Raw genomic sequence first — 27,295 nt, forward strand, 5'->3', positions numbered from 1 at the left:
CAGTGGAGTCAATAAGCCATAAGGGTGAATTTTTTCTAAATAATGGGCTTTGATATTGCCTGTGTACTACTCACCATTGTGTCCCCAGAGCCTAGCTTGCAGCTTGACACCTAGTCATGACCTCAATAAATATTTGTTAACATAGAAATTAATGTTGACATTGGATAAAAGGGAGAGGCATTTGAAGGAGGCATCTGTCAAGGAGTTTTTCCCATTTTTCTTCTGTGGTTCTAATCAGCCTCTCCATTCATCAGCTGTGAGATTCTGAGGCCTCGGCATTTTCCAGTCTTGAGATAATGATGGAGGCTGGCAGTTGTGAGTTGGAATTAAGGAGGCTGTCGTTATTTTAAGGTGGAGTGATGGGTCCCAGTAGTGAGCAAAAAATAAAAGTATTCAGGCTTTATGCCAGTATTTTATACATAAAACAATTAGGCTAGAGTTCTCAGTTAAATAAAAGTTCAGCTAATTGGCCATAAAATCCCAGACTGTATCACAGGACTGTCCAACCTTTTTCATTTTAAAACTTCCTTGTAAATTAAAAAAAAAAATCATCTGGGGATTCAAGCAGGGATGAAAGGTAAGGTAGGGAAGAGTTGGCACCCATCATACTGTGTTCAGGACAAAATTAAATTCTTCAAAGTTCCAATAAGACTCACCTTGTACAAGACACTGTTTTTTGCCAGGAAGGAGTTTATAGTCTAACAGGAGAAATGACAAATGTATCCCAGAAACAAAGGCCTAACAGAGCTCAGAGGGAAAATTTCCTTTCCTGGGATATGGTGGGGATCTTGAGTTGTTTATTGCAAGAGTTCAGTAGCTATCATTGGGAGTACAGGGGTAAGGGAATGGTGGCTGGGTGTGGGGGTAGGGAAGGGCAGGCCTATTCTGAGTTCTGAGTCCAGTATCAGTATTCTTTTACCCTGCCACTGCTCCTAAGCTGAAATCCCACCTGAGCTCTCCTGGGCATTGGTGGGCTGCAGCGTTCAATAATGAAACTTAAAGCATCTACAGATCCCTGCAATAATTACTTTTGGTGCCAAGTGCTGAACTGACCATGACATAAAGCACAAAATAAATCTTGTAAGCAGTATAACCAGTGCATTCCTGGGTAGCATCCAACTTGCTCAGAATGCTCAAAAAGGTCTCCTGCATTATGGAGACACAGCTGAAGGTTGAAACTTTGATAGTGCTCTACATAGGGAGAGGTCTGCCCTGATTGTGATCTCAAGTAGCCAGCCATCTGTGAGACACTGCCCAGTGCATCCAGCAGAGCTCAATGAATGAGTAAACATACTGTTATACAGAACCCTAGTTCTGATTCTGTAGAAGTATTCCCATGAGCTGTAAAACTTGGACCAATGGGTTTACATTTCAGGGAAGACAAATTTGGGGTCAGTGTAAGAAAGGTGGCCCTATTATGAGATTGTGCTATTTCATGAGGTGGCTAAGCCCCACATGACTAAATGTATTCAAGCACATGCTATAATACATAGTGTCTCATTTAAATACATGCCTTATCTCCTTTTTTCCTGAAAACAGTGCTCTGAAGTACATACTTTTATTACCCCTGCCTTACTGAAGAGCAATATTGAAGCCTAGAAAGGTTGAGTAGTGAGTTATGTGTAGAGCAGATGTCACCCCTGCATTTGAGGGCTGAGACTGAATATGTATTGTGATGTAGAAAGGACACAAACATCAGATGGCCATTAGGATTTTTTTTAAGTTTATTTATTTTGAGAGAGAGAGAGAGAGAGAGAGAGAGAGAGAACACGTGCACAAGCAAGCTGGGGAGGGACAGAGAGAGAGGGAGAGAAAATCTCAAGCAGACTCCATACTGTCAGCATAGAGCCTGGTGCAGGGCTCGATCCCACGAACCGGGAGATCATGACCTGAGCCAAAATCAAGAGTTGGACGCCCAACTGATTGACCCACCCAGGCGTCCCCAGACGGCCATTAGGATTTTTAAGGACCCTTCCTAACAGTAGGATTGGCGGTTTAATTCTCCTTAGGGATCAAGATGTTGATTGTTGCAAAGCACAGATTCAGCAGCAGCAGAACCCAATGCTAGAAATTCAGAACAAAGTGAATACAATTATCACCATCATGATAGGTATCACTTATTGATTATCTCATTTAAACCTCAGGGTTATCTTGCAAGGTATAGATTATGTACCTTTTAAAAGAGGGAGACACCGAAGTCAGGAAAGTTACATAATTTGATTGAATCTGCATCGTTGATAAGTTGCTGGAGAGTCTGTTTGGTGTCTCACCCCCACAAGTCCGGGCTTTCTTACACCGCTCTTTCTTACACTGCTTTTTTTCTTACACTGCTAGGTAATGCGTGGTGATACTGAAATGTTTACCTATCAGTTCAGCACAGACACTGACCAACCAGAGAGGCCACAAACTATAAACAACCGCTCTGGCTCTCCTGAGTAACCTGAGGTGATTTAGTTACAGCCCAAAGGTATGCAAAAGGCTTGGTAGTATACCAAGACCACAAATCTGGGGCTCCAGGAAACTAGTGACTTCTATGCTCAGTATTTATCTGATTTTCTACATGATATGTAGGACTATTTTTAAAAAGCCTTCCTGTGTAATTTGGGGTGCATGGGTGGCTCAGTTGGTTAAATGTCAGACTTCAGCTCAGGTCATGATCTCTTGGCTCTTGACTTCGAGTCCCGCATCGGGCTCTATGCTGACAGGTCAGATCCTGGAACCTGCTTCGGATTCTGTGTCTCCCTCTGTCTCTCTGCCCCTCTCCCACTCACACCTGTCTCTCTCAAAAATAAATATATATTTTTAAAATTGTATTTCATTTCTATTTCTAAATAAAGAAAAATAGTTTTGCAATGGTAATGTTATATCTTCCTTATAAATGGCAGGTTCTTCCTCGTCACACCTTTCCTTCCCTTTATTATCTTTAGTCGGAGACTAATCTCTCTGGACAACATCCCTTCTTGCTTCCTCAGGGACCTTGTTCCATTATCTCTCTTTTCTTCAGGGTCTCAACCAACCTTTTCTTTCAGCGCATTAACACGCGCAAGTCTTCTCATCTTTTATAAAAACAGAAGACAAGACGAGCAAAATCCCCTTGGCCCCTTCCCTCTTGGTCTGGTTGTTGTCCATCCCATTGCTGTTGTCAGAAGGACCTGTTCTTACACAGTAACTGCACATCCTTTTTTCCCCTTTCTCTCCAAACCCCCACAGTCCTGTCCTCTCATGATGACCACCTCTGACCTTCAAACTGGCAGATCCTTTGTCTAGGATTCTCTTCTGATTTTTGACCTGTGTGCCTTTGTGATTACTCTCTGCTCTTTGAAACTTTGTCCACTTGTTTTCTGAGGCATTCCTCTCTCCTGCTTTCCATTTACAGCATATTCCTAATGTATTTTCTCTCTCAGTCAATGAAACCCACTTCACCAGTTTTTAAATCTGGGAGTCGTTCTAGATTCCTCCCTCTTCCTCAACCCCTGCATTTCATTGATCACCAAGGCCTGTAGAAGCCATATCTCTCATCTCATTGGAATCTGCCCTGACCTGTCAAGACCACCACCACCATTACTGCTTTGGTCTAGGCCCTCATCACTTCCCTTGAGGATTACTGCGGTGGCCTCATAACTGGCCTCTGCCTTCTGCTTGGCCTGCCTCCAATCCATTCCCCACACTGCTGCCTTTCTAAAAGGCAGATTTGGTCACGACTCTCTGCTGCTTAAAATCCTTCAGCAGAGTCAGAGAAGCAGTCTCCAGGATAAAATCTAAGCTTCCTAGCATGGCACAAAAGCTCCTTTGTGATCTGGGCTCTCCCTTCGTGTGTGTATCAAAGTCTTCTCTAACGATCCTGGTTCCTGCCCCTGCCCATGGCATCCTTACTAGAGGAAACGAGTTGTTACGGGAAAGAAATGAGAGGAAAGATGGGAACAGAGAAGAGATTATAGAACTATGCTAGCCAGTACTGTAGCCACTAGCTGCATGTGGCTGTGGAGCACTTGAAATAATGTGAGATGTTTTGTGAGAGTAAAATACACCACAGTTCAAAGACTGTATATGAGAAAAAGATGTGAAGTATCTCATTAAAAGATTTAAATATTGGTTACTTAATGAAACAGTAATATTTTGGATATAGTAGTTTAAATAAAATATATTATTAAAATTAACTTCACATATTTATCTTTACCTTTTTTTTTTAACATGGCTACTAGAAACGTTTAAATTGCCTGTGTGGCTCTTATTATAGTTCTGTTGGACAGCATTGTTACAGAACATCTCCTCATTCCCAGGAGATGCATCCTGTATGAGCCAAGCCCATGAGCTTGTTGAATGATTAAGTCAACCCTACAGATATAGAGAAGCAGCAATTGCTCAGTTTCTTAAATCCAGAGATACAAAGTGCTTTAGATAAGATTCGGAATCAAAGAAACAGATTGTGAAAGCTACAGCCAGGAGTCATGCATACAATGTGCACAGTGCTGAAATCATGATTAAAGCACATCTGTCTCCCTAGCCTACCCAGTCGCTGTCAGGAGTGAGAAGCAGGGATACTTGTGTAGTAGAGGGAAGATTTGAGATAAACTGTAGGAGCCGGGGAAGGGCAGGTCGAGTCACATTCCTGAGAAGCCTTCAACTTGTGTGGCACCAGGTGGAGCACCGGGAGCCTTGCCCAGGTCTCTGAGATGCCCCATCCTGCCATTGATCCCTTCTGGTGGGCCAAGGCCCAGCTTCCCCACTGTCTAGCTCTGGAATTCTGAACAAACTAATGAACCAGTAGGTCTTGAGCCTTAACACAATATGTGTGCTATAGAGTCATTGTGCATCAAACAAAGTGATGTGCCAAACAACTGTTGGTAAAGCACTTAAGATACTAAGAGCAGCAGTCTGTGGATCAGTTGGCCCAAAAGGCTAAGGGCATGAGGGCGGTCAGAAAGACCCAGAAGATAATATATGGTGTCTTAGGAGATACACAAAGCTTTATGTTTTCACAGTGGAAAAGCCAACCAGTGATAGAAACCAGAGCTTATCGAGTTGGAGCAAGAGGGAGATACCTGGAGGTGAGGGGAAGAAACTATAACTATCATGATAAAGGTTCAGCAGGATCGGATTCCAGCGAAGTCTGATAGGCAGAGTGACTCAGTGCCTTCTCTCCTGGTCTTTTGCAGATTGTTCTGTTAAGCCCTTCATTTCAGGGGAGAATCCCTTTGAGCAGTTGTTTTTATTTGTGTCTACTTATTAGGCATTAGTCTACAAACGGAGAAAGTTTCATGTGCTAAAAAGAAAAGTTTGAAAGTCATATATGTACAGAAAAGGGCCTGAGAAAAATGGCGACCAAGTCAATGTGGTTATTGTTCCCCCATCTGCAGGGTGTGGGACCAGTGTAGGCTCTTTGCAGGAGGGTTGCCACTCCCTTGCGTATGTACCTTAGGGACTCTCCATGGGATCGGCCCTGCAGTTTGCCTAGGAAGCCAGAGCTCAGCCTCATTCTTGGGTACCACATTTTCACTTTGTGCCCCAGATTTCACTTTGTCTCCTTCATTCCCAAGTCCCTGCTTTTCGTTTTCATGTAGGAATCCCAAGTTGCCTTAGGTAAGGGTCCCATCATGTACTTCCATGCTTTCTTAGGACAGTAGTCTTGCAGCTGAGCTACAAGCCTTAAAGGTAAGTCCCCTGCTGCTCCCTTCCAGGCTTCTTCAATACCGACACCTGCCAGCAATGGGCAGGAAACTCAGTTTGATAGATGTTTGAATAGCTTGCCTGGATACTGGCTGTTACCTGGTTCCAGACCCATGACACTGAGCACTGCTTATTAATGAGCTGCCCCACTGGCCTCTGGGTCCCATTTGTACCATATGTGCAACTTGGGAAGAGAAGAGGAAAGCAAAAATAAGGCTGTTTTTCCTAAATTATGATACGTCCACTTCTTTGTCTCCTGTGGGAAGGCTGGTCTCGTGTGTAGATGAGAAAGGTAGCCTTCGTGGTGTGATTTCAGACTCTGTACTACTGGAAAGGGCAGTTCAGATATCAACAGCTTCTCTTTTCCTGCTCTCTAATACGTGAAAGCCTACATTATACAAACTCTACTCCCTTTCCTAAGATCAATATGGTTTATCGGAAAAAAAGAGGACAAATTTGTCACTTGAAAGACTTGGTTTTGACTTATGTAATTGACTGTCTATATTATTTAAATTATTTAATCTTCCTGAATCTCCATTTTCTTATATATGAAGTGAAATTAATAATACCCGCTTGTTTTGTTATGACTAAATAAAACAAGATATAAAGTGCCCAGCAGCAGGGCCTAAAATGCAAACGCTAGGGAAGTGGTAACATAAACTTGTTAGATGTGTGTTCTTTAGGTTGAAGCATTTTATAGATCCTTACCCAAAACTGATAAGGAAGAGAAGAAGCAATCTGGGTCAAGGGGCCCAGATTTCACTCATGCAAGGGTGACAAAGGACCATAAGGAAGTTGCCTTCATGGTTTGCTTAAGGCCAGTCCTACCTAATGGTTTGCATTTGTGAAAATATTCATCTGGGATTATGAGTACAGCATGAAGGCATGGAAAAAAGGCTTGTTTACATCGTCTGCCAGGATAGCGTAAGAATAAACAAAGCAAGTTTTTGAATCTCTGAATAGCCAGGTGCACTGCCATCAAAATAAACTTTTATTTCTATTCTTTGCTGATATATTACAAATAAAGGAAGTCACTAAAATACCCTGAAAAGGAAGATTCATATACAAATTAGACACTGGGGACAGATTTCACACTCATTTTGTTGGAGCCATTCTTTCCTTAACTGTGGATGTTTGGAAAGTTCTTTTGTTGTAGTCTTTGTTGCTTACAAGAAGGGAGGAAAAGCTTTAGTATACTAAGGAAAGAGTGGTTTTGATCGGAGGCAATATTGTTCTCAGTGTGGGCTGGTTGTAGTGATTTCTAATACATAGCTGAGAAAACGCATTTATTGAAGAGCCGTAAACAGCAGTGAAATACTCTGATCTGACATACTGCCACTTCTGATCGATGAATGTTATTATAGGAATGTGGGCAGTCCTGTAATTTTTAAGGGAACAGTAGATGTTATGCTGGCTATTGTGGCTGCTAACATCCTGATCTAGAAGGTCTTTGTCCCTTCTATTTACTTCCCCTGTGAGGTCTGAATAGTGGACTGAATTCAGTGCACGCATGGGTCTCCCAGTGACTTCCTTAGCTCTTGATGCAATTGACCCCCCCCCCCCGCACTGTAATATGATAGCCTCAGTATAGTGTCATGTGAAAACTGTAAACTCTCAAGGAGAAAATGCAAATCAATTGCCCCCAAAATTAAAAATAAAAGCATTAAAAATATTATTTAGTGCTGGTTTGTGGCATTGAATATATAAACTCGCTTATTGTTTTGATAGTCCCAGAGCAAGAACTGTTTCAGCTGCGATGGATGATATCAACTAAGGTTGCCATGACAACATTAATTTATAATTTCCAAACTTTGGTAGAATTTCACCTTCTGGACTCTTCCAGATTGCATTTAAATTTATAGTTATTTCTCATTTATTAAGGCAGGCATTTTTAGATATTGCATCCATAAAGCCCTAGGACTATCTTCATGAAAGTTACTAATGTGAAATTAGAAGCGTAGAATGCGCGTTGGAAGGGGATAGAGGGTGCTATGGTTTAATGTCCCCCCACAAATGCAGGATTCCTTTCCGTGGTATCCCATTCAGCCAGCTGCCATTTGAACGCTGCCAGGAGCGAGAACTTCACAATTTTGCTATGCTGAGGAATTTTGACAGTCATCACAATGCTTCTAGATCTTAAGCGCCTTTAGATTTGGACCTAGTCTCATGTGTGGTTGGACCAGTACTCATTATGAAGCACAGGCAGACAAAAATGTTGAAATCTGCTTCCCTGCAGCTTCCCCGTTTGTCTTTTGTCACCCTTTGGAGTGCCACAGAATAGACACCTTCTGTGTGGTAGCTCTTCAAATATTTGACCGTAGCTATTGGACCTCCTACTCAGAGTCTTCTCTTTTCAGGCATACATGGTCCCAGCTCTCTGAACTGAAATCTCCCATCCTGTTAACACTCCTCTGGTCGCCCACTGCTCTGCCCATGCTGTTTTAAAAGCTAGGATCTTCAACTCCACTCCCTCCTCCTGAGTTCTCTGAGCAGTAGGAAACTCCCTTGTTCAGGGCACCCTTCTTTTATTAATCTAGTCAAATATTGTATTGGCCTCCGTTTTAAACCTGGGCCAGCACATTGTTGGTTTGTCACTAAAGTCAAATAAAATTTCCAAGTCTTTTCTTAAACAACTACTACAAAGCCAAGTCTCCCTTACTCTGTGCTTGTGCAGTTAATCGTGTGAACCTGTGTAGATGATTTTACATTTATCCTTGTTACATATTGTCTCTTTTGGTCAAATCATTTTTCTTCTCTAGCAAGACATTTTTGACTTCTAATTTTTAAATTCAATTTATTAGTGATACTTCTTTCACTTATTATTAATTACACATTTGAGAATTGTACTTTCTCATTGATAAAATGTTGACCAGGACAGGCCAAAGATAGAGACCTGTGGCTCTCTACAGGAGACTTGGCATCAGTATGTGAATTTTGTTAGTCTTGTCTTTTCTTTTTTTTTTTCTTTTTTCTTTTCTTACTAGTTTGATAATCTTTCACTTGTGTTTCCCTTCTTCTCCCCAGGCTGTCTGAGAGGATAGAGTCAGGAAATATTTAGTCAAATGCCTAAGTAATGCTATCATTGTTGATCTTCTTATTGCCAATCTTAGAACCTCCATTTTGAAGTGAAACAAGATTAGTTTGGGGTTACTTTTAATTTTTTTTTTTTTTCAACGTTTATTTATTTTTGGGACAGAGAGAGACAGAGCATGAACGGGGGAGGGGCAGAGAGAGAGGGAGACACAGAATTGGAAACAGGCTCCAGGCTCTGAGCCATCAGCCCAGAGCCCGACGCGGGGCTCGAACTCACGGACCGCGAGATCGTGACCTGGCTGAAGTCGGACGCTTAACCGACTGCGCCACCCAGGCGCCCCGAGTTTGGGGTTACTTTTAGATGGCATTTTTCTTTGGAAAAATTTACTAAAATCATATCTAAATGACCTTATTTTAAATTTAATTTAAAAAGAACAATTTGATAGAATAAATTCTTGTCTCATCTGTACATTCAATTCATATGAACTTGTTTGGTTCAAAGGAATTGCTTTTTTGTACATCATTCAGTTCTCTTTATAGAATCATTGCTCTGAAAATGTACCAGTGGTGTGACAGGAAATCACTCCTTAGGTGTCACTTCAACACATCATTATATTCACACCTTCTGGGGTAGACAGTAATCAGGCTGAGGCATGTCCAAACAGTGTGCTGGTGTCTACGTAAATGGCTCCGTGACAGTATCACTTAACATGACCATGACAGGGAATGCACTAACGGCATCATGTCACTAATGGATGTGTTTTCACTAAGTGGAAAATTCTGTATTACTTGAAAAGATTTTTACCCCTCACACAAGCTCTTTCAGTTTTTGTATTAATATCGAATGTCTGTCAAATACACATACGGTGTTTCCCATACTATATTTGGTTGTATTCATATTCAAAATAGTTTTTCTTTTTAAGAGAGAGGGAGTGTGTGCATGCTCTCATGCATGCAGTGGGGGGAGGGGCAAAGAGAGAGGGAGAGAGAGAACCCTCAGCAGGGTCCACGCCTAATGCAGAGCTGGACCTGGGGCTTGATCATGCAACTGTGAGATTATGACCTGAGCCAAAGTCAAGAGTCGGATGCTTGACCAGCTAAGCCACCCAGGCGCCCCTCAAAATAGTTTTTTACATGCTCTTTACCTTGGACTCAGTGGAAAGAAAAAAAAATTGAAGGAATACTAGCACTGAATCTATAAGTCAAATCTGGAAGTCTATGGCTTCATAAAAATACTTGTATTTGTGTAATACTTCACATTTTACAAAGTACTCTCACACATTTTCTTTTTTGAAATTTTTTTTCTGATTATAAAAACAATTCATACTCCTTGATTTTGGAAAAGATACTAAAATGGATAAAAATAATTAAAAGTCAGCTAAAATTCCACCACTCAGAGATTGTCATTGCTAGCATCTGGTGTGTTTTCCTTCCAGATATGCATGTGTGTGTGGATCTGAGTATGCATGCATGCATACATTTGTGTGTGTGTGTGTGTGTGTGTGTGTGTGTGTGTGTGTATGTGTGTGTTTAAACTAGTCTCCTGGTGGAGCTAGGAAGTTTGTATTGAAGAATCAGTGTGACATAGTAGTTAAAAATGCTTTGGAATCAGACAGTTTGAGATTCCAGTACTGGCCATGCTACTTTATATAGTAACTGTAAGTTGCCCAAACTATCAAAATTGTAGTCTCTCTTTCTATAAAATGGGGATAATAATAGTATGCATCTAGTTGGTTTATTGTAAGAATTAATAAGGTAATACATGTAAAGTACATAGCATGGTACGTGGCTCATAGTCAATGCTCAGTAAATGTGAGCTGTTATCATTATACAGACCTTCTTGTCTGTTTTCCTCACTTAAATTCTAGGAGAGCAGTTTCCCTTGTCATAAAATATTATTGGAAAAATATTTAGAATAACTGCATACATTTCAATATATGAATATACCTTAATGTGGTCATTTCCCTATGCTTAGACCATTTCAGTTCTTTGCTATCATAGGAGCACCAGCGTTAATATCCTTTACATTATTTTTTTGTGCATAGACAACAGATTCAAAATGAATCACTAATCACATTTTACAGGGAGGTGGGAAAAAAATGAACAGTTCCTTCGTATATACTAAAATACCAGGTTGTATGCTAGGTTTTTTATAGCAAAATTCTTGTTTGCCTCTTCCACAGCCCCTTTGAGGCAAATCTGTTATCCCCATTTTTCAGATGAGAAAGCTGTGAGGGGAGATAAGTAGTTTGCCCAAGGTCACAAAGATAGTGGTAGTAGAGATGGTATTTGAAGCCAGCTGTCTGATTTCAAAGCTTAAGCTTTTCCATTCTGGCATGCAGTTCATGCCTATCCTTTTAAGGCTGGCGGAATGAATAGTTACCATTGTGCTTTTTACAAACTGTCGCTTTGTACCACGTAAAAGATAGGACACTTGGCTGGAACTCTTGGCTTACTCAATATAGTACCTCTTGTGTGCGTATGTTCTTATATGTTTTGGAATCAAACCTCATTAAAATAAGGTGTTAACTAAAGGAAATAAGACATTGATATGATTGATGAAAGCAAACCTCAGGGAAGAAGACATTTATTTGGTCAATAATACAAAAGTCGTCCGTGTTTTAGTTGTATGGACTAGGCCAGAATTACTTCTCTCCCCAGGAAGCAGGGTATTTCACACAAATCCATATAGGAATTAACTGATAATAATGGCCAAAGTAAATTGATGGTGTCAAAAGGAATTGTAAGTTTCATTACTTGTATATTAAGGGTTGAAAGGAAAAATCTTTAGCTTTAGCTGTAAGATGATACATCAGGAAAGAGCTATAATATTTGCTAAAGGTATAAGTATAGGTACAGGGGAGACATAGAATATACTGCGATAAACCCCCACAGAATTATTTGGTGAACTGACAAGTTGTCTTTAAAAAGTCAACCATTTGGAACATTTATCTTGGCAGCTCTCAAATCTGACTTACAGCATGTAGTGTGGCAGTCAATTTTGTAGGAAAAATGCATAATTAATATGAAGATCAAGGTGTAGATATTGCCAGTCAGTACCTAACACAGTTTCTTAGAACAAAGGAACAATTGAAGTTGTCTTTTAATAGGGTAATCCTGGTTTGTCATTTTGTAGGTTTCAGTTCTTAGTAAAAATGAACAAAAAAAAAAAAAAATCCTAGTAGTAAAATTTCACATTGAAGAGGTACTTTGTTGCAGAGTTTATAACCAACTATTGTCTAGTCAAGGAAGCTATCTTTGGTTTTGAGCTCTTGAATTTTTATAGCCTTTGAGCTTACACATTCTTACCTTAAAATTGTCCCAGTTTCCCTTAAGTCATTTTAGTTCTTGCAAGGGATAAACAATGTTGCCCATAGCCCAATAACTAAAAAAAGTTTGAATCTTGACAGAACATGACTACCAATTTGACCTGATGAGAGTATATCCCCCATGGTGATATCTTAGCTGGGGAGGCCCAACAAGTTAAATCTGGGCTCTGTGTACAGCTAGTGAGGTTTTAACTGTGAACAGAGAATTGGATATGAATCTGCAGACTGGAGTCAAGAGATGGCTTCATTGCATAGTAGCTGTCTAATCCTGGGCAAAGTGCTTTACTGTCTCTGATGCTTGACTCCTTGGGCTCTAAAACAGAGATGATGACTGTTGCACAGGCAAAGGGCATATGGAGGATTAGATATATTGAGCAAACCATTTGGTTAACTCAAAAACGCTTTTATGATGAGTTTCCAAGTTATTAATTAATGGCCACAGGTCATCCCTCTCAAAGAGAAGCTGATTTACCTTTTAAAATGTTTTCCAGGGGCGCCTGGGTGGCTCAGTCGGTTAAGCGTCCAACGTCGGCTCAGGTCATGATCTCACGGTCCGTGAGTTTGAACCCCGCGTCAGGCTCTGTGCTGCCAGCTCAGAGCCTGGAGCCCGTTTCAGATTCTGTGTCTCCCTCTCTCTCTGCCCCTCCCCTGTTCATGCTCTGTCTCTGTCTCTGTCTCAAAAATAAATAAACATTAAAAAAAAAAAATTAAAATGTTTTCAAATGGGTGCGCCTGGGTGGCTCAGTCAGTTAAGCATCTGACTTCGGCTCAGGTCATGATCTCACGGTTTGTGGGTTTGAGACCCACTGTCAGGCTCTGTGCTGACAGCTCAGAGCCTGGAGCCTGCTTCATATTCTGTGTCTCCCTCTTTCTCTGCCCCTCCCCTGCTCATCCTCTGTCTCTCTCTCTCAAAAATAAGTAAACATTTAAAAAATAATAAAAAATAAAACAGTAAGACTTTGGGGCACCTGGGTGGCTTAGTCGGTTAAGTGTCCGACTTTGGCTCAGGTCATGATCTATGGTTTGTGGGTTCAAGCCCTGCATCAGGCTCTGTGCTGACAGCCAACTGAGCCACCCAGGTGCCCCACAAAACTTTTATATTTGATGCATTATTGTAGCTTTTAATAAAAAAGACTCAAAGGAAAAAACTATCAGGTGGTAAAACATATTCCAAATAGATTGCTTTATAAAAAATTATAGGAAACTCTTTGATTATTAAAGTAATCATTGTTGCTGGAGGCGAAAAGAAAAGAGAACAAGAAATTAAGAATTTAGACACTGGATAGTGTCTATGCAAGCTTTTCAGTAGTCCCTCTTGGTTTTTCCCCCAGCCTTGGTTATGTCCTCGTTAAAGGCACAGAAACTGCTTCTGAGTCTGGCTGTAAGAAAGTAACTCCCAATTCTGGAGCTGTGTTAACTCCCTTTCCCTGGGCTGCTGTGGGCCAACCTCTCTGCCTTTATTGCCTCCCAGTCATGGTGGTCCTTTCTCAGTCCTTTAGAAGGACAGAATTTGATCAGTAGCTGCTCTAGAGCTGAACGTCTGTAGGACTTTTATGAAGGTGTTTCAGGTAATTAATGATTGAAATGTCTCTGTGGCATTCCCCAGCGATGGGAGTGTGTGAGCTGGGTGCTGGATATTTTAGACGAGTCTCATGACCATTTAGCAATAGGGAGCCAACCGAAGGTCAACAGATGCCTGGACACCTTGAACATGCTAGCTGGCAATGGCTCAGCCTGCTTGCTGTACTCATTTTGAAGCAATTTCTAAAATCTATTTCTCAGGGCTCCTGGGTGGCCCAGTCAGTTCAGTGTCCGACTTCAGCTCAGGTCATGATCTCACAGTTCGTGTGTTCTAGCCCCACGTGGGGGTCTGTGCTGACAGCTCAGAGCCTGGAGCCTGCTTCGGATTCTCCCTCTCTCTCTGTCCCTCTCTCTCTCTGCCCCTCCCCCAGTCTTGCTCTCTTTTTCTCTCTCTCTCTCTCAAAAATAAACATTAAAGAAATTTAAATTTATTTCTCTTACAATGGGGATTATTTCGAATTTTCCTCATTTGCTTTGGTATCACATTTTATTCAGCTCATTTCTTCATCAGCTTTTTTTGGAGTGTCTACTCAGTACTAGGCACTGTGAGAGGGAATAAGAAGTAATCAGATAGTGAAAAGGAGAGAACATTATATAGCTTTGGTGGAAAGCAAGATATGCCTCCAGAGTTGGGAAAAGGGAGAAGTTAAATACATAATGATTTTCTTTTCTTTCTTTTTTGCTGTACTTTCTACAATAAATTATACTACATAAAAATCAATACCAATATTCATTTATGTAGCAAACCCTATTGTAATGAAAATTCATGTTATCTGTGACTGGGGCAAGCATCATTAGAACACAGTTCCAATACAGTGGAAGACTTTGGACAGTCCCTTGGAGGGAGGTGAAATGGGACTTGACCTATATATCAAGCTGTTCATGGATTTGATATTTTTCATTTCCACATGTCAACAAATACCTGACTTGATATTAAAGCCAGTTAAATCAATATTTCTTCCTGTAGTCAAGGTACAGCAACATATATCCAAAGGCAACATATCCCCAACAGCCATATTTTGTTGAGTACATATATTTTGTCATAAACCTAACTGATTGAACTACCTTCAGCTGAATAGGATGAAAATATCAACATAGCTAGCATTAAAAAAAAAGCCATAAAAAATATCTTGTCCCTCACCCCTCATTTAAGCAGTCCCATACTTTATTTTGCTCACTTTACTCATAAGGAATGACAAAATGGAAAAGATCTTGATTGTGATAGCTGTGGTTTCTCTGTGCTCCATTGGGTCCTCCTTAACCCTTCTCTCAACTCCCATCCCAACCAGAGGATTTCTGAACATAGCATAGTGGTGTGTGCAAGTGAACCCAAGAGTTTTAGATTGTAAGACCCTAATAATTGTGATAGAAAGGAGGGTAGGATATAAACCCGTTCCTACTTTTCTTCTGAACGTTTAACTATCAGAAGATTTCTGAAAATTACCTGTTAAAAACTCTCAATGTTTCTATAAACAAATGGCTGAAATACAATTTATAAACACCAACAATTTATTTATTGTTATCAGGAAGGCCTTTCTTCCTTGTGTGCTGTGGATGGAAGAGTGATTATCATTCACTGGGCTCCTACTCTGTGCTAAGCAATTACAATATTTCTCACCTTTAGTAGGCAACATGGTACTTCAAGGCATGTGTTATTATTTCCATTTTATGTACAAACTTGGTCTGCTGAGTAGCTCATCTGAGGGCACCAAACTAAAAAGGGATTTGAACCCAAGTTTGTGTGATCCCAAAGCCTTTTCACTTTTCATATCAGGCAATTTTCCATAACATATCATGAACTTGAAAAAACTTATTTTTTTCAAAATGTTCAAGTAACACACGCTCATTATAGGAAGTTTGGAAAGTAGAGGGATTATAAAGAAAAAGGAAAAAACACCATAATTCTTCACTCAGGAATAATCACTACTAAATTTCTAATTTTTTTTCCAAGCTTAAGAAAGCTATAATTTATATATCCAAGAGAGTATTGTTCCTCAGAGTTGTCATCTTTGACATTTATGCATGTACTCCAACAATGTTGTCATTGCTTAAAACATTTTTGGAATCTCTTTCAGGCCCAATTTAGGAACCAAATTCTCTGTAGAATGCCATGGACAGGTTACTTTACCTGAAAACCTATCAAAATGATACATTTTTTTTTTTAATTTTTTTTTTCAACGTTTATTTATTTTTAGGACAGAGAGAGACAGAGCATGAACGGGGGAGGGGCAGAGAGAGAGGGAGACACAGAATCGGAAACAGGCTCCAGGCTCTGAGCCATCAGCCCAGAGCCCGACGCGGGGCTCGAACTCACGGACCGCGAGATCGTGACCTGGCTGAAGTCGGACGCTCAACCGACTGCGCCACCCAGGCGCCCCAAAATGATACATTTTTTATATGTTATCTCATTTTTTTGCCACCTAAAATTATATGCTGAAAATATTTAACCATCCTGCAAAGCATACCATCATAGCTTTTTTTTTTTTAAGAACCACAAACATCTTGGGGCTCCTGGGTGGCTCAGTCATTTGAGTGTCCGACTCTTAATTTCAGCTCAGGTCATGATCTCACGGTCGTGGGATCAAGCCCTGCATCGGGCTCCACACTGAGCGTGGAAACTGCTTAAGATTCTTTTGCTCTCTCCCTCTGCCCCTCTCCCCTGCTCATGCACGTGCATACTCTCTCTCTCTAAATAATAATAATAATAACAATGGAACCGTAAACATCTTGTGTTGACTTCTGTTGTGGTGGGAGGTAGAATTTACCAAAATGCTACTTAAAGGTTGATGGACATTTTGAAGTATGTTTAAAAGTCTTGGCTAGGGGCGCCTGGGTGGCGCAGTCGGTTAAGCGTCCGACTTCAGCCAGGTCACGATCTCGCGGTCCGTGAGTTCGAGCCCCGCGTCAGGCTCTGGGCTGATGGCTCAGAGCCTGGAGCCTGTTTCCGATTCTGTGTCTCCCTCTCTCTCTGCCCCTCCCCCATTCATGCTCTGTCTCTCTCTGTCCCAAAAATAAATAAACGTTGAAAAAAAAAAAAAAAAAAGTCTTGGCTAAAATTATATCTGTAAATATTTAATAGCTCATTTGACAACTCATATTATTCATTAAATTGTCTCCACAGCAGTGTTTACCTTTTTTTAGTTCATAAATAAAGTCAGAAATTGTTTTTGTCAAAAGTTTGAAAAGCACATTTTAAAATCAGTTTCTTTTCAATGGAAGTTTTATACTCATGGAATTATTCCCCTCCGAGGAGTTTCTGTGAAAGCGAACATAGTTAAGTGTGATGAACTTATCTTTAAATAAAGTCAGTAGCACCTTGTGTCAAAATAAATGCTTCTCGAAGAAGCAGTCACATGTGCAAACATACACGGTATGCACACATATACATAAAAAAAAAAGATTGCTATCAAAGTGGCCATTAGTATACATTAATAAAGTCAAGAAAGTCAAGTAAAGTATCAACAGTTTTCATCTCTTTGGTTTATTGCATACAGCACTTACTTTTAGAAAACAAACCTAACCCTCAGCCCCATTTCACTGGTCTAGTTTCTGCCTTATTTTTCATAGAGATTCTTATCTTCCCCATCATACTTAGCATGGCACCCTCTTGCCCAGTGTGGGACCCTGGATTTTGGATTGGTGCAAAATTCATTGGAGCCACTCCCAAGGTTCACATTGGGAAGAATGGGCATGTGCTGCTGTCCTCAGGGCTGCAATCTTCCCTGAGATTTCCGTGATAGGAATGGATCATGCTCACAGAGCTAATTACAAAATGTTAAGCCAAGCCTTGTGTTAATATCCTGAGCACTGTTCACAGTGCCTGGCATTGTGTTCAGTCAATGTTTGTTGGATGAATGAAGGGTTATAATGTATTCTCTCAAAAATGGACTGTTGGGAGAAAATAAGTCAAATTGAAGGAGAGAATAGAATTGTAAATTAGAATCTCTGAGCTTAAGAACCTCTGGGCTAAGAACTTTGGGCTAAGAATCTCTGGGCTAAGAACTCATTTAAAGATGAAACCCAGTGAGGTCAGCTGACTTGGGGAAGGCCACCAAGAAAGCTAGTGCCAGAGCCAGACACAGCATCCAGTGTCCTGACACCACCCTCTCCTGTCCTTTCTATGCTTCCTTCTTGTTGTCATTCCCCATTTGCTTCGTGAAGGTTTATCTGACTGCAGGGTCAATGACCAGAGCCCTTGAAGTCCCACATGGTACTTAACAGAGCATCAGGTACACAGGGATTTTCAGGGAACACTTGAAGAGATTGTTGACTTAGTGAGTGATTGGTTGGTTGACTTATGACCCTGGCACCTATCTCTGTGCCTAAGTGGTTACTAGCTAAATGGTGAGCTCCCTGGGATCGGAGAGGAGAATATTATAACAGCAATAATAACAATAGATAACATTTACTTGTAATAAATTAGGCAGGATATCACTATCCAGCTTCAGAGGCCAGATGGTCCTATGTCCCCACCCCACCACTTGCCAGGGATACTTTTACGAAACATGATTTGACCTTTCAGTGCCTCACTTTCTACATCTGCAGAATGCCAGTGATAAATGTTGAAGAGTTAGCTTATTTGAAGCCCTAGAGAAGTGGTAGGCACTGTCTAAACAAGCCTTAAATGTTAGCTCTTGTACTTGTTAAAGTAGCACTGTTGTGTTTTGAATTCATGGTACGAATTGCGGCAACTCTGTGAGGAGGGAACTGTTATTATCTCATCTTACAGTTGAGTAAACTGAGACACAGAGAGGTTGCTCTCCCTAGTAGCTCTTAAGTCACAGGTAAGGACCAGTTCCATGTCTGCTTGACTCCACATCCTGTGCTTGGATGTGAATGTGATGGAAATGGGTGGTGTGGCTGCTAAATGTGAGATCTGACCTCCCAAATTTACTTTTTTCCTAGAGCATTCCGAAACGCAGGCTGCTTTCAGGAATATCTCTGTGGATAGTTGGGTAAGTAGAGATGTTCCTTCCCCTCTCCGTGTGCTCCTCCACTGCCCACCACCAGAGGCTTCTGCAGACTCCCAGAAGCCTCCTCACAGCCTTATCAGTCTCTCAGGATCTCAACACCGGTTCTTGTTTATAGATGTGTGGACTAAAGTCACTCATGATGGGGTGCAGGGGAGGGGCAGTGGACCCAAGGACTCCTACCTCACCTGCATCCCCCTTCACCACCTCCATTGGCATTTCTGTGGATCTCTTCAGAGTAGTTTCATGCATGTAAAATATTTCAATGCACCAAAGGGTATTTTATAGATGCCCTTGTGATGTAGAAAGGAACTATGGTTAAGAGTGGCGGGCTCTGGAGCCAGACTGCCTAGCTAGCCCTCCTTGCAGTGATCGCTATTTTTGCTGCTGTTGTTGTTGTTGTTGTTGTTATTGAAGAACTTGCTCCAGTGACTCTAGAAGTCTGACTTGCAATCTTCAGTGCTGACTCAGTGTTGAGTTGGGGTGAAAGGACACAGGCTTCTGAGCCAGACCATGTGGCTTTGCATACTGCTTCGGCTGCCTAGTGATGGTTATGTCTTTGTGTGTTACCTGCTTCTCTGAGTCTCAGTTTCCTCCTCTCTGAGATGGAGATAATTATATACATCTTGCAGAGTTGTTGGGATAGTTCTAGCTCATGTATGTAATGTGAGCTATATAAGATTGACACTTAATTAAATGGTAATTATTATGGTCATCAGTCACTGGTATTTTAATGGGTTCATGAAAAGTGTTTGCTGTACAGGAAGCATGTTGTTATTTTTGATTCATCATACTTTACCTGAATTTTTATTTTCCCCCCAGCAGTCTTGCTCGTTTAAGTTAATTTGCTTAGCAAGCTGTTGTGAAAAGATCATCACTGGTCCAGACAACTGTCAAATGATTGTAGATTCTAAACTGAGGTAGTCCAAATGAATGAGGTCTTATTGCACCTAAATATTTCCATGAATGTTAATCTGAACTTGATTCTTTTTCTATAACCCTGAAATTTCAGTATTAAGGTGACTGTAACTTTTTGAAAAGAGCCATTAACATTGGTGGGAGTTGGTGGTTTTCCATGAGTGGAATAGAATACTTTTACTTCCTCATATTTGAAATCTGAATCACCATGGAAAACACTTTGTTTATAGTTGTTCAAAGAGAATTATTATGGAAACTATTGGTTCTCTCTCTCTCACTCTGTTGCGCACACACACGCACGCACACATGCTCACACATACACACACTGCTTAGTTTTTCTTTGGGTTAGGCAACTGAAGAGTTACTATGTAAATTCTGGCAGCCTTCTCCCTATCAGACAAGCAAGGGCACAATCAATTACTGTTTTCTTGGAACATACCAAATAATCAGAAACTCTGATTATTTTGCTGGAAGGCAACAAACAGCTTGATGGAAAGATATACCAATTGAAAACAATTCCGATCATATTTTTGTCAGGAGAATGAGATGCCTCCAGCTGTCTGTCACTAATCATATTAGAGGTAGAAAGCAGGAATGTTTTGGCCTGCAAAAGATTACTCTAATCGCATGTTGGGACACTACTTTTACTGGCTGCTTATCCCAGAACAGTGACATTGGACATCCATTCTGTAACTCACCTCGCCAGTTGGTCGTAGTCTCAAACATATGTCACATGAGCACACTTAAGGAATTTTCTAATTACAGTTCACAGGCTTTTCTTTTATCTTTTTATGCTTGCTCTGCAGACATCAGTGATTGAAATGATTTCTCCCTCAGTATAATCCTATTGCCAGCAGTTACAAAAGAGTAGGAAGATGGCAAATGAAGCCCACAATAACTGAAGAGGTGTCCGAATTCAATTAGGAAGAGGCTGTCCCATGTGGACACATAAGCCATATAAATCCATTTTAATTGTGAGCTTGTGGTACTTATCTGGTCGTGTTTATTTTGGATGCAAGTGCCAAAGCTGGATATAGACCAGAACTCCAGATCTTTGAGCTCTGATGACTAATTTGGGTATCCATTGAATCCCTTAATTCATTTCTTAATTACTTCTCCCAGAGTTAGAGTTGCTTGGTTACAGTCATTTTCACAAAATTTTCATAAATCAAAACAAGTGTACATAGATTTCCCCGCCCTCCTATTGGTTCACACATTTTGCTCTTGTCTTAGAGAACTATTCTTGGTGTTATCAAAATAATCACAAGGCCAACAGTGACAACAACAAAATGAATAAATGTGTTGCCAAGCAGCGTAGTAGGGTCTGGACTGAGACACCGGGAGGCTTGGTTTGGATGACTAACTCAACTACTTACAGCCATGGACGTTGGTCAGGTTACTCTCCTCTCTGTGTCTCAGCTTCCTTTTGTAATTGGGACCTATTACATAGGGTTATGTACCTATCTCATAGAGTTGTTTTGAGGATTAAAATAGCATTGTATATGAACTAATATGCAGAAAGTACCTGGCGCTACAGCAAATGTTAGTTACTGTGTTTATGATCAATAAGACAATGGGAGACTGATGAGCAGGACGATTTTGCTAGTGCCGCAATATTGTCATCTAAGCATGCCCCGTTTACGCACTCAATTTGGAGATCATTCATGATAGTTATGAAACATTGGAGATTCTAAAGTTGGAATTCATCTCTTACTTGTATTTGTATTCCTCAGTTTGACTATAGAATTAATATTTTTGGCTTTTCATGTTTGATCAATATGAGTGTTAACTTGAACCCTTTTGGTGCAAAATTGCTTTAAAATTTGAATGAACTTTGGGGCGCCTGGGTGGCGCAGTCGGTTAAGCGTCCGACTTCAGCCAGGTCACGATCTCGCGGTCCGTGAGTTCGAGCCCCGCGTCAGGCTCTGGGCTGATGGCTCAGAGCCTGGAGCCTGTTTCCGATTCTGTGTCTCCCTCTCTCTCTGCCCCTCCCCCGTTCATGCTCTGTCTCTCTCTGTCCCAAAAATAAACGTTGAAAAAAAAATTTTTTTAATAAAAAATAAATAAATAAATAAATAAATAAATAAAATTTGAATGAACTTTTTGTAGATATAATGTTTGCCCTCATTAAAGTGAAAAATGTGATTATAATATATAAATATATATATATATGAGGGGGGTGGGTATTGAGGGAATTGGCCTCAATAAATTCATTGGAAAATTTCAAACTATTTTTTAACAGAGTTAAATGTATTTAATATTGTGGTTCAAACCTAACGAATGTGCAGGAGTGAAAATCCAGGGAAAGATAAATCTAGTAATTTAATGAGCTTTCATCATGGCTACGGAAGAATTAGTTGATATTAAAATTGATTGCCAGGAGATGCACTAGAATTACCTTCCCTTAGGTGTATTTTGCTTTTGGGTTTTGTTTATAAGCTGTAGTAATCTCTATTTTCTTTTCTTTTTTTTTAAGTAGAAGTTTCAAAAAAATAAAATATAAGTTTCAGGTGTACAGTTTATAATTTGACATCTGTGTACACCACAAAGTGACCAACACAACAGGACTAGTTTACAGGTCATCACCATACAGTTGACCCTCATCATCATTTCACCCACCGCAGTTTCCTTCCTCTCTGGTATTATCTTCCTCTCTGTCTATTATCTGTATCTGGGAGTGCGTTTTTGGTCTGTTTTGTTTTTTTCTTCTGTTTTTCGTTTTGTTTTGTTTTGTTTTTTTAGTTTCCACATATGAGTGAAGTCATATGACATTTCTCTTTCTCCATCTGACTTGTTTTGCTTATCATCATAACCTCAAGGTCCATCCATGTTGTTGTGGATGGCAAGATTTCATTCTTTTTATGGCTGAATAGCATTCCATTGTGTAAATTGACCACATCTTTTTGATCCATTCATTCGCAGACACATAAGTTGTTTTTATATCTTGACTATTGTAAATAATGCTGCAGTGAATATAAGGGTGCATATTATCTTTTTGAATTAGTATTTATGTATTCTTTGGATAAATACCCAGAAGTGGAATAGCTGGGTCATATGATAGTTCTATTTAATTTTTTGAGGAACCTCCATGCTATTTTCTACGATGGCTCTACCAATTTACAATCCTACCAACAGTATGCAAGCGTTCCCTTTTCTCTACATCCTCTCCAACACTTGTTGTTTTTTGTCTTTTTGATAATTACATTCTAACAGGTATTAGGTGATATCTCACTGTGGTATTGAAATACATTTCCCTGATTATTAGTGATATTGAGCATCTTTTCATGTACCTCTTGGCTATCTGGATGTCTTTTTTTGGAGAAATCTCTATTCAGATCCCCATTTTATAATAGAGTTTGGTTTTTTCTTGTTGTTGAGTTATATAAGTTCATCGTGTATTTTGGATATTAACCCCTTATTGGATATATGGTTTGCAAATACCTTCTCCCACTCAGTATGTTGCCTTTTCATTTAGACAATGGTTTCCTTTGCTGTGCAGAAGTTTTTTACTCTGATGTAGTCCCATTTATTTTTGCTTTTGTTTCCATTGCCTTTGGAGTCAGGTTCACAAAGGTGTCATGGAACTTACCACCGGTGTTTTCTTTTAGGATTTTATAGTTTCAGGTACTACATTCAAGTCTTTAATCCATTTTGAATTAATTTTTGTGTATGGTTTAAGACAGTAATCTGGTTTCACTCTTTTGAATGTGACTGTCCAGTTTTCCCAAAACCATTTATTGAAGAGACTGTCCTTTATTCATTGTATGTTCTTGGCTCCTTCATCATAAATGAATTGTCTGTATATGTGCAGGTTTATTTCTGGTCTCTCAATTCTGTCCCATCTTTCTGTCTGTTTTTTGTACCAATGCCATACTGTTTTGATGACTGTAGTTTTTGTAGTATAGTTTGAAATCAGGGACTGTGATTAGGGTTTTTAACTATGTTAGGACTCAGCAGTTTCACTTGTGCACAGATGCATGTGCATGTATATATGTATTCTAGAGACATGTATACCCATGAGCATCCAGAGGCAGGTGTAATATGTCCCTAGTAGCATTGCTTGTATTCATCTCAAATTAGAAACATCCAAAATACCTCTCAGTAGCAGAATGGCTGAATAAACTGCAGATGTGATTGTAAGATAGAAAGCTACACATCAGTAAAAAAGAATAAACTAGAGCTATACACATTAACACAGATATATCTTACAGACAGGATGTTGAAAGGAAGAATATACAAAAGAATATATAACAATCTTATTCTATTTATATGAAGTGTGAAAACAGAAGAAACTAAACTCTGTTGCTAAGGGGTACATACATAAGTGGCTAAAACTATAAAGAGAAACAAGGAATTTATTACTGAAAGAATTAGGATAGTGGTTACCTCTTTGAGGAGGGTGTGCTAGGGAAGAGAAAGGACCTGGAGGGCTTGCAAGGTCCTAACAAGGTCCTGTTTTTTTACTGGTCTGGTAGTTACAATATACAGCACATTGCATCAAACATTAATGTTTTATGTGCTTTTCTGGTTGTGAGTTACAGTTCATAATCTTAAAAGTTTTTTTTAAATGCAAAATAACTTCATTTGTGGCCTGAGTTGGTTTGTCCCTTGTCCTGCATAGTTTTAGGCCTAGAGATTCCTGTGATTATAAGGTGCTCCAGAAATAAACTATTGCTTTGTTTCATGGCAAATGGCCTCCAACTGGAATATACACCCTGGGGAGCTCTTGAGAAGAATCATTTGGGTGGAAAAGAAATTGATTAGAACTTTCATTTAGATTCATTTTGCTTTCATGAAACATTATGATAACTGATGGTGACTGTACTGACACTGGCATCGTCCCTGGGCCCACATGTCAGGTGATCAGTTATCACCTGGAGAGAGGGAGGTAAGGCCACCCCCTTCACAGCGACTTCCCTGCTGGTTCCTCTACTTGGGTTATTTTGTGAAATATATCATGCCGCTTTAACTGGAGTTGCAAATTCTATATTTTAGTTTTAACAAACCCTCACAAACTAACACACTGTTTAAAAGATTCTATAAAGAATTTCCATAAATGGAAGACAGTTTTCATATTGCAGGCAACAAGAAAATGACCGAGTTGAGCATGAACTCTGTCAGCCACATTACAAAGTGATGACTGTGACCATCTAATCAGATCTTCTAAGAATCTAGCCACGAAAATTATAAATTACTTGGGAGACATGTGGATTTATGTTCACTGTGGTTAATTGATCCTTAACCTTGTCCTGTGTATATTTGCCTTGAGATAATCATGATTAGCAAAATCTGTCCTTTTCTATTTTGTTCATGTTTATAAGGTATATAACATGTTAATATAATAATATATGTGTATGAATTATAAATAAACAACCGCACATATTTGAAGATACATGTTGAAAACATCTTGAACACCACTGCTGTGTAGCTCAAAGGACATTTCCTGCTAATAGTTAAAATATGTAGAAGATGGTAAGCTTGCTACCCAAAAGGAGGCACCTCTCAGGCCTGATGGTTTTTTAAATGTTTATTTACTTATCTTTGAGAGAGACCGCATGTAAGCAGGGGTGGGGCAGAGAGAGGGAGTCAGAGAATCCAAAGCAAGCTCCATGCTGTTAGCACAAAGCTTGAAGCGGGGCTCAAACCCGTGAACTGTGAGATCATGATCTGAGCCAAAGTCGGATGTTCAACCGACTGAGCCATCCAGGCGCCCGAGCCCTAATGTTTTTTTGTTGGCAAATATCAACACCAAGGCAATACCTTATATATTTTACTTTATTAAAACTTTTCTCAAGCCTGAGTTGGAGTTGAAGTAGAAGAGCTCAGAATAGTTCCATTTTTCTATTTTGCTTGTATTCTTTGTATAAACCTAACCTTTTTTCTTTTTCATTTTAAGTTTATTTATTTTGAGAGACAGAGAGATTGGAGGATGGGTTCTAAGCCTGGTTCTGCCTCTTGCCAGCAGCCAGGCCCCACAGCATGTAGGTGCTACCCTCTCTGAGCTGCATTGCCTTTTCTCTATCATGAGGGTGATAATAGCAGCCCTTCTCCAACCCTTACAGAGATCATGTATGAGAGCATCTGTAAAATGTAGAGTTTCCTACAAATGTGACCAATTATGATCATGTCTCTTATGCTTCTCTTTTAATGAAATGTAACTTTTTATTAAAGTGCTGATGTCCTTAACCTACAAGATTCTTTGATTGGAAGCTACAGAAACTGACTGACTAGCTTAAACAAAATTCCCAATTATTTTAATATTGTTTATTGGAAGTATCCTGGGGTGTCTCACAGACGTGAAGGAAGGGAGGAACCATGAAACTGCATGAAGGGCCGTGACCAGGGAAGCTCTGGTAATCACAACATAGGGTTCTATGTCCCTCTTCTCTAAGATATTGTTAGTGTGACCAAGCACTGATGTCCTCTGTCCTCTGTTTCATGCTTCCAGGTTTGAAGCCCTTGGAAGAGAGAATCTAATTCATCCAATTTTGGTTGACTGACCACTTTTGACCAGCCATCCTTGGGTGACGGGACAGCATCACCTAGTATAGACAGCATTCCCGGGAGGTCTAGTCTCATATGCCCTGGGCCATCTCAGAAAATCAGGGATCCCTGGAGCCCCTGGGTGGTTCAGTCAGTTAAGCATCCAACTCTTGATTTCAGCTCAGGTCATGATCTCACGGTCCTGAGAGATGGAACCCCATGTCAGTCTCCATGCTGATAGTGTAGAGAGCCTGGTTGGGTTTCTTATTCTCTGTCCCTACCCTGCTTGTGCACGTGCATGCTCTCTCTCTCAAAATAAATAAACTTAAAATTTTTTTCAAAAAAAAAGAAAATCAGGGATCCCAGTGAGCTTCCACCTACAACTGGTAGTAGTGTTTCAATAATTGCTGATGACTCAATTTTCTTTAAGGAATTTACATAAAAAGAATCAAGTATAAGTATGAAATTATATATGAACGATTTCTTCAACAAATGTCAACACACCTGATTGAGCCTGCGCTGCTTCTCTTGTTCTTCTTTGGGTGGACACTGACCTTGAACTCACTTTCATTGACGTAATTGCTGTGTAGGTCCCAAGGGCCATCCTTCTGCTTAGGCTGCTTCTCTAGGGTTTGACTCCGTGTCTGCCTTTAGCTACTGCTTGACCTCTTGTTAGAAACAAGGTATTAAATCCACCTTATCATTCCTAATGCCTATATTCTCTTCACTGACTGCCTGACTTGCCCTGAAATTTTATGCCAAAGCGGAAAGGTGGTAAGAAAGGGGCACAGGATCTGTGTGCTGTCAGCAACTCATCACACTATTGAAGGACCTTAACTTTTTTCTCTTGGGGACCTATTAAAATATATTTGAATACATCACAGCCATTCTTAAACAGGATGTTTATAGCCATTCCTCACACCAAACCAGTATTTCATAAGTACCATTTGTTCTGCCAGAGCTTAAGCAACTATTTGTAATATTTCAAGAATGGAAATGATAAAAATATATGCCCGAAAAACTGATGAATATCTTCCAAAACAAGTTAAACATCACTTTCAAACATTGCCCTGATAGGTCCTAAATTGAGTATTGTCCCATTTGCATCATTTACTATAAACCTATAAAGAGTTTCAAGATTCTTTGTTTTTCAAGCACATATATACATCTGAAATCACCAGGGTTTTTATTGTTAGTACACAGTGACGTGGTCCTTCTGTAAAAAAAAAATTTCTTAAGAAGAGAAAGTGTACCACTAAGAAAGAGAGACATTAATAGCAATCACCATTTTACTTAGCCTCCATTTTCCAAAAT

At 40.0% G+C, this 27,295-nt stretch overlaps 1 protein-coding gene across 10 annotated transcripts in view; it reads left to right on the forward strand.

The window, feature by feature from the left end:
- SPATS2L (spermatogenesis associated serine rich 2 like) overlaps nucleotides 1-27,295 on the forward strand; it is a 167,482-nt gene that overhangs the window by 5,004 nt on the left and 135,183 nt on the right. For 7 of the 10 annotated variants that reach the window (XM_045480662.1, XM_045480671.1, XM_045480667.1 and 4 more), the window contains exon 2: nucleotides 18,516-18,565. The exons of the other annotated variants lie outside the window; for them this stretch is intronic. Coding sequence is in view for 2 of the 7 variants with exons in the window: in XM_045480657.1 (XP_045336613.1) it covers nucleotides 18,516-18,565 (50 nt within the window). In the remaining 5 variants the exon portion in view is untranslated. The remainder of the gene's footprint in view (nucleotides 1-18,515; nucleotides 18,566-27,295) is intronic. 10 annotated transcript variants of the gene reach the window in all.

The sequence above is a fragment of the Leopardus geoffroyi genome, chromosome C1, assembly GCF_018350155.1.
Source record: "Leopardus geoffroyi isolate Oge1 chromosome C1, O.geoffroyi_Oge1_pat1.0, whole genome shotgun sequence".
In the NCBI taxonomy this organism is placed as follows: domain Eukaryota; kingdom Metazoa; phylum Chordata; class Mammalia; order Carnivora; family Felidae; genus Leopardus; species Leopardus geoffroyi.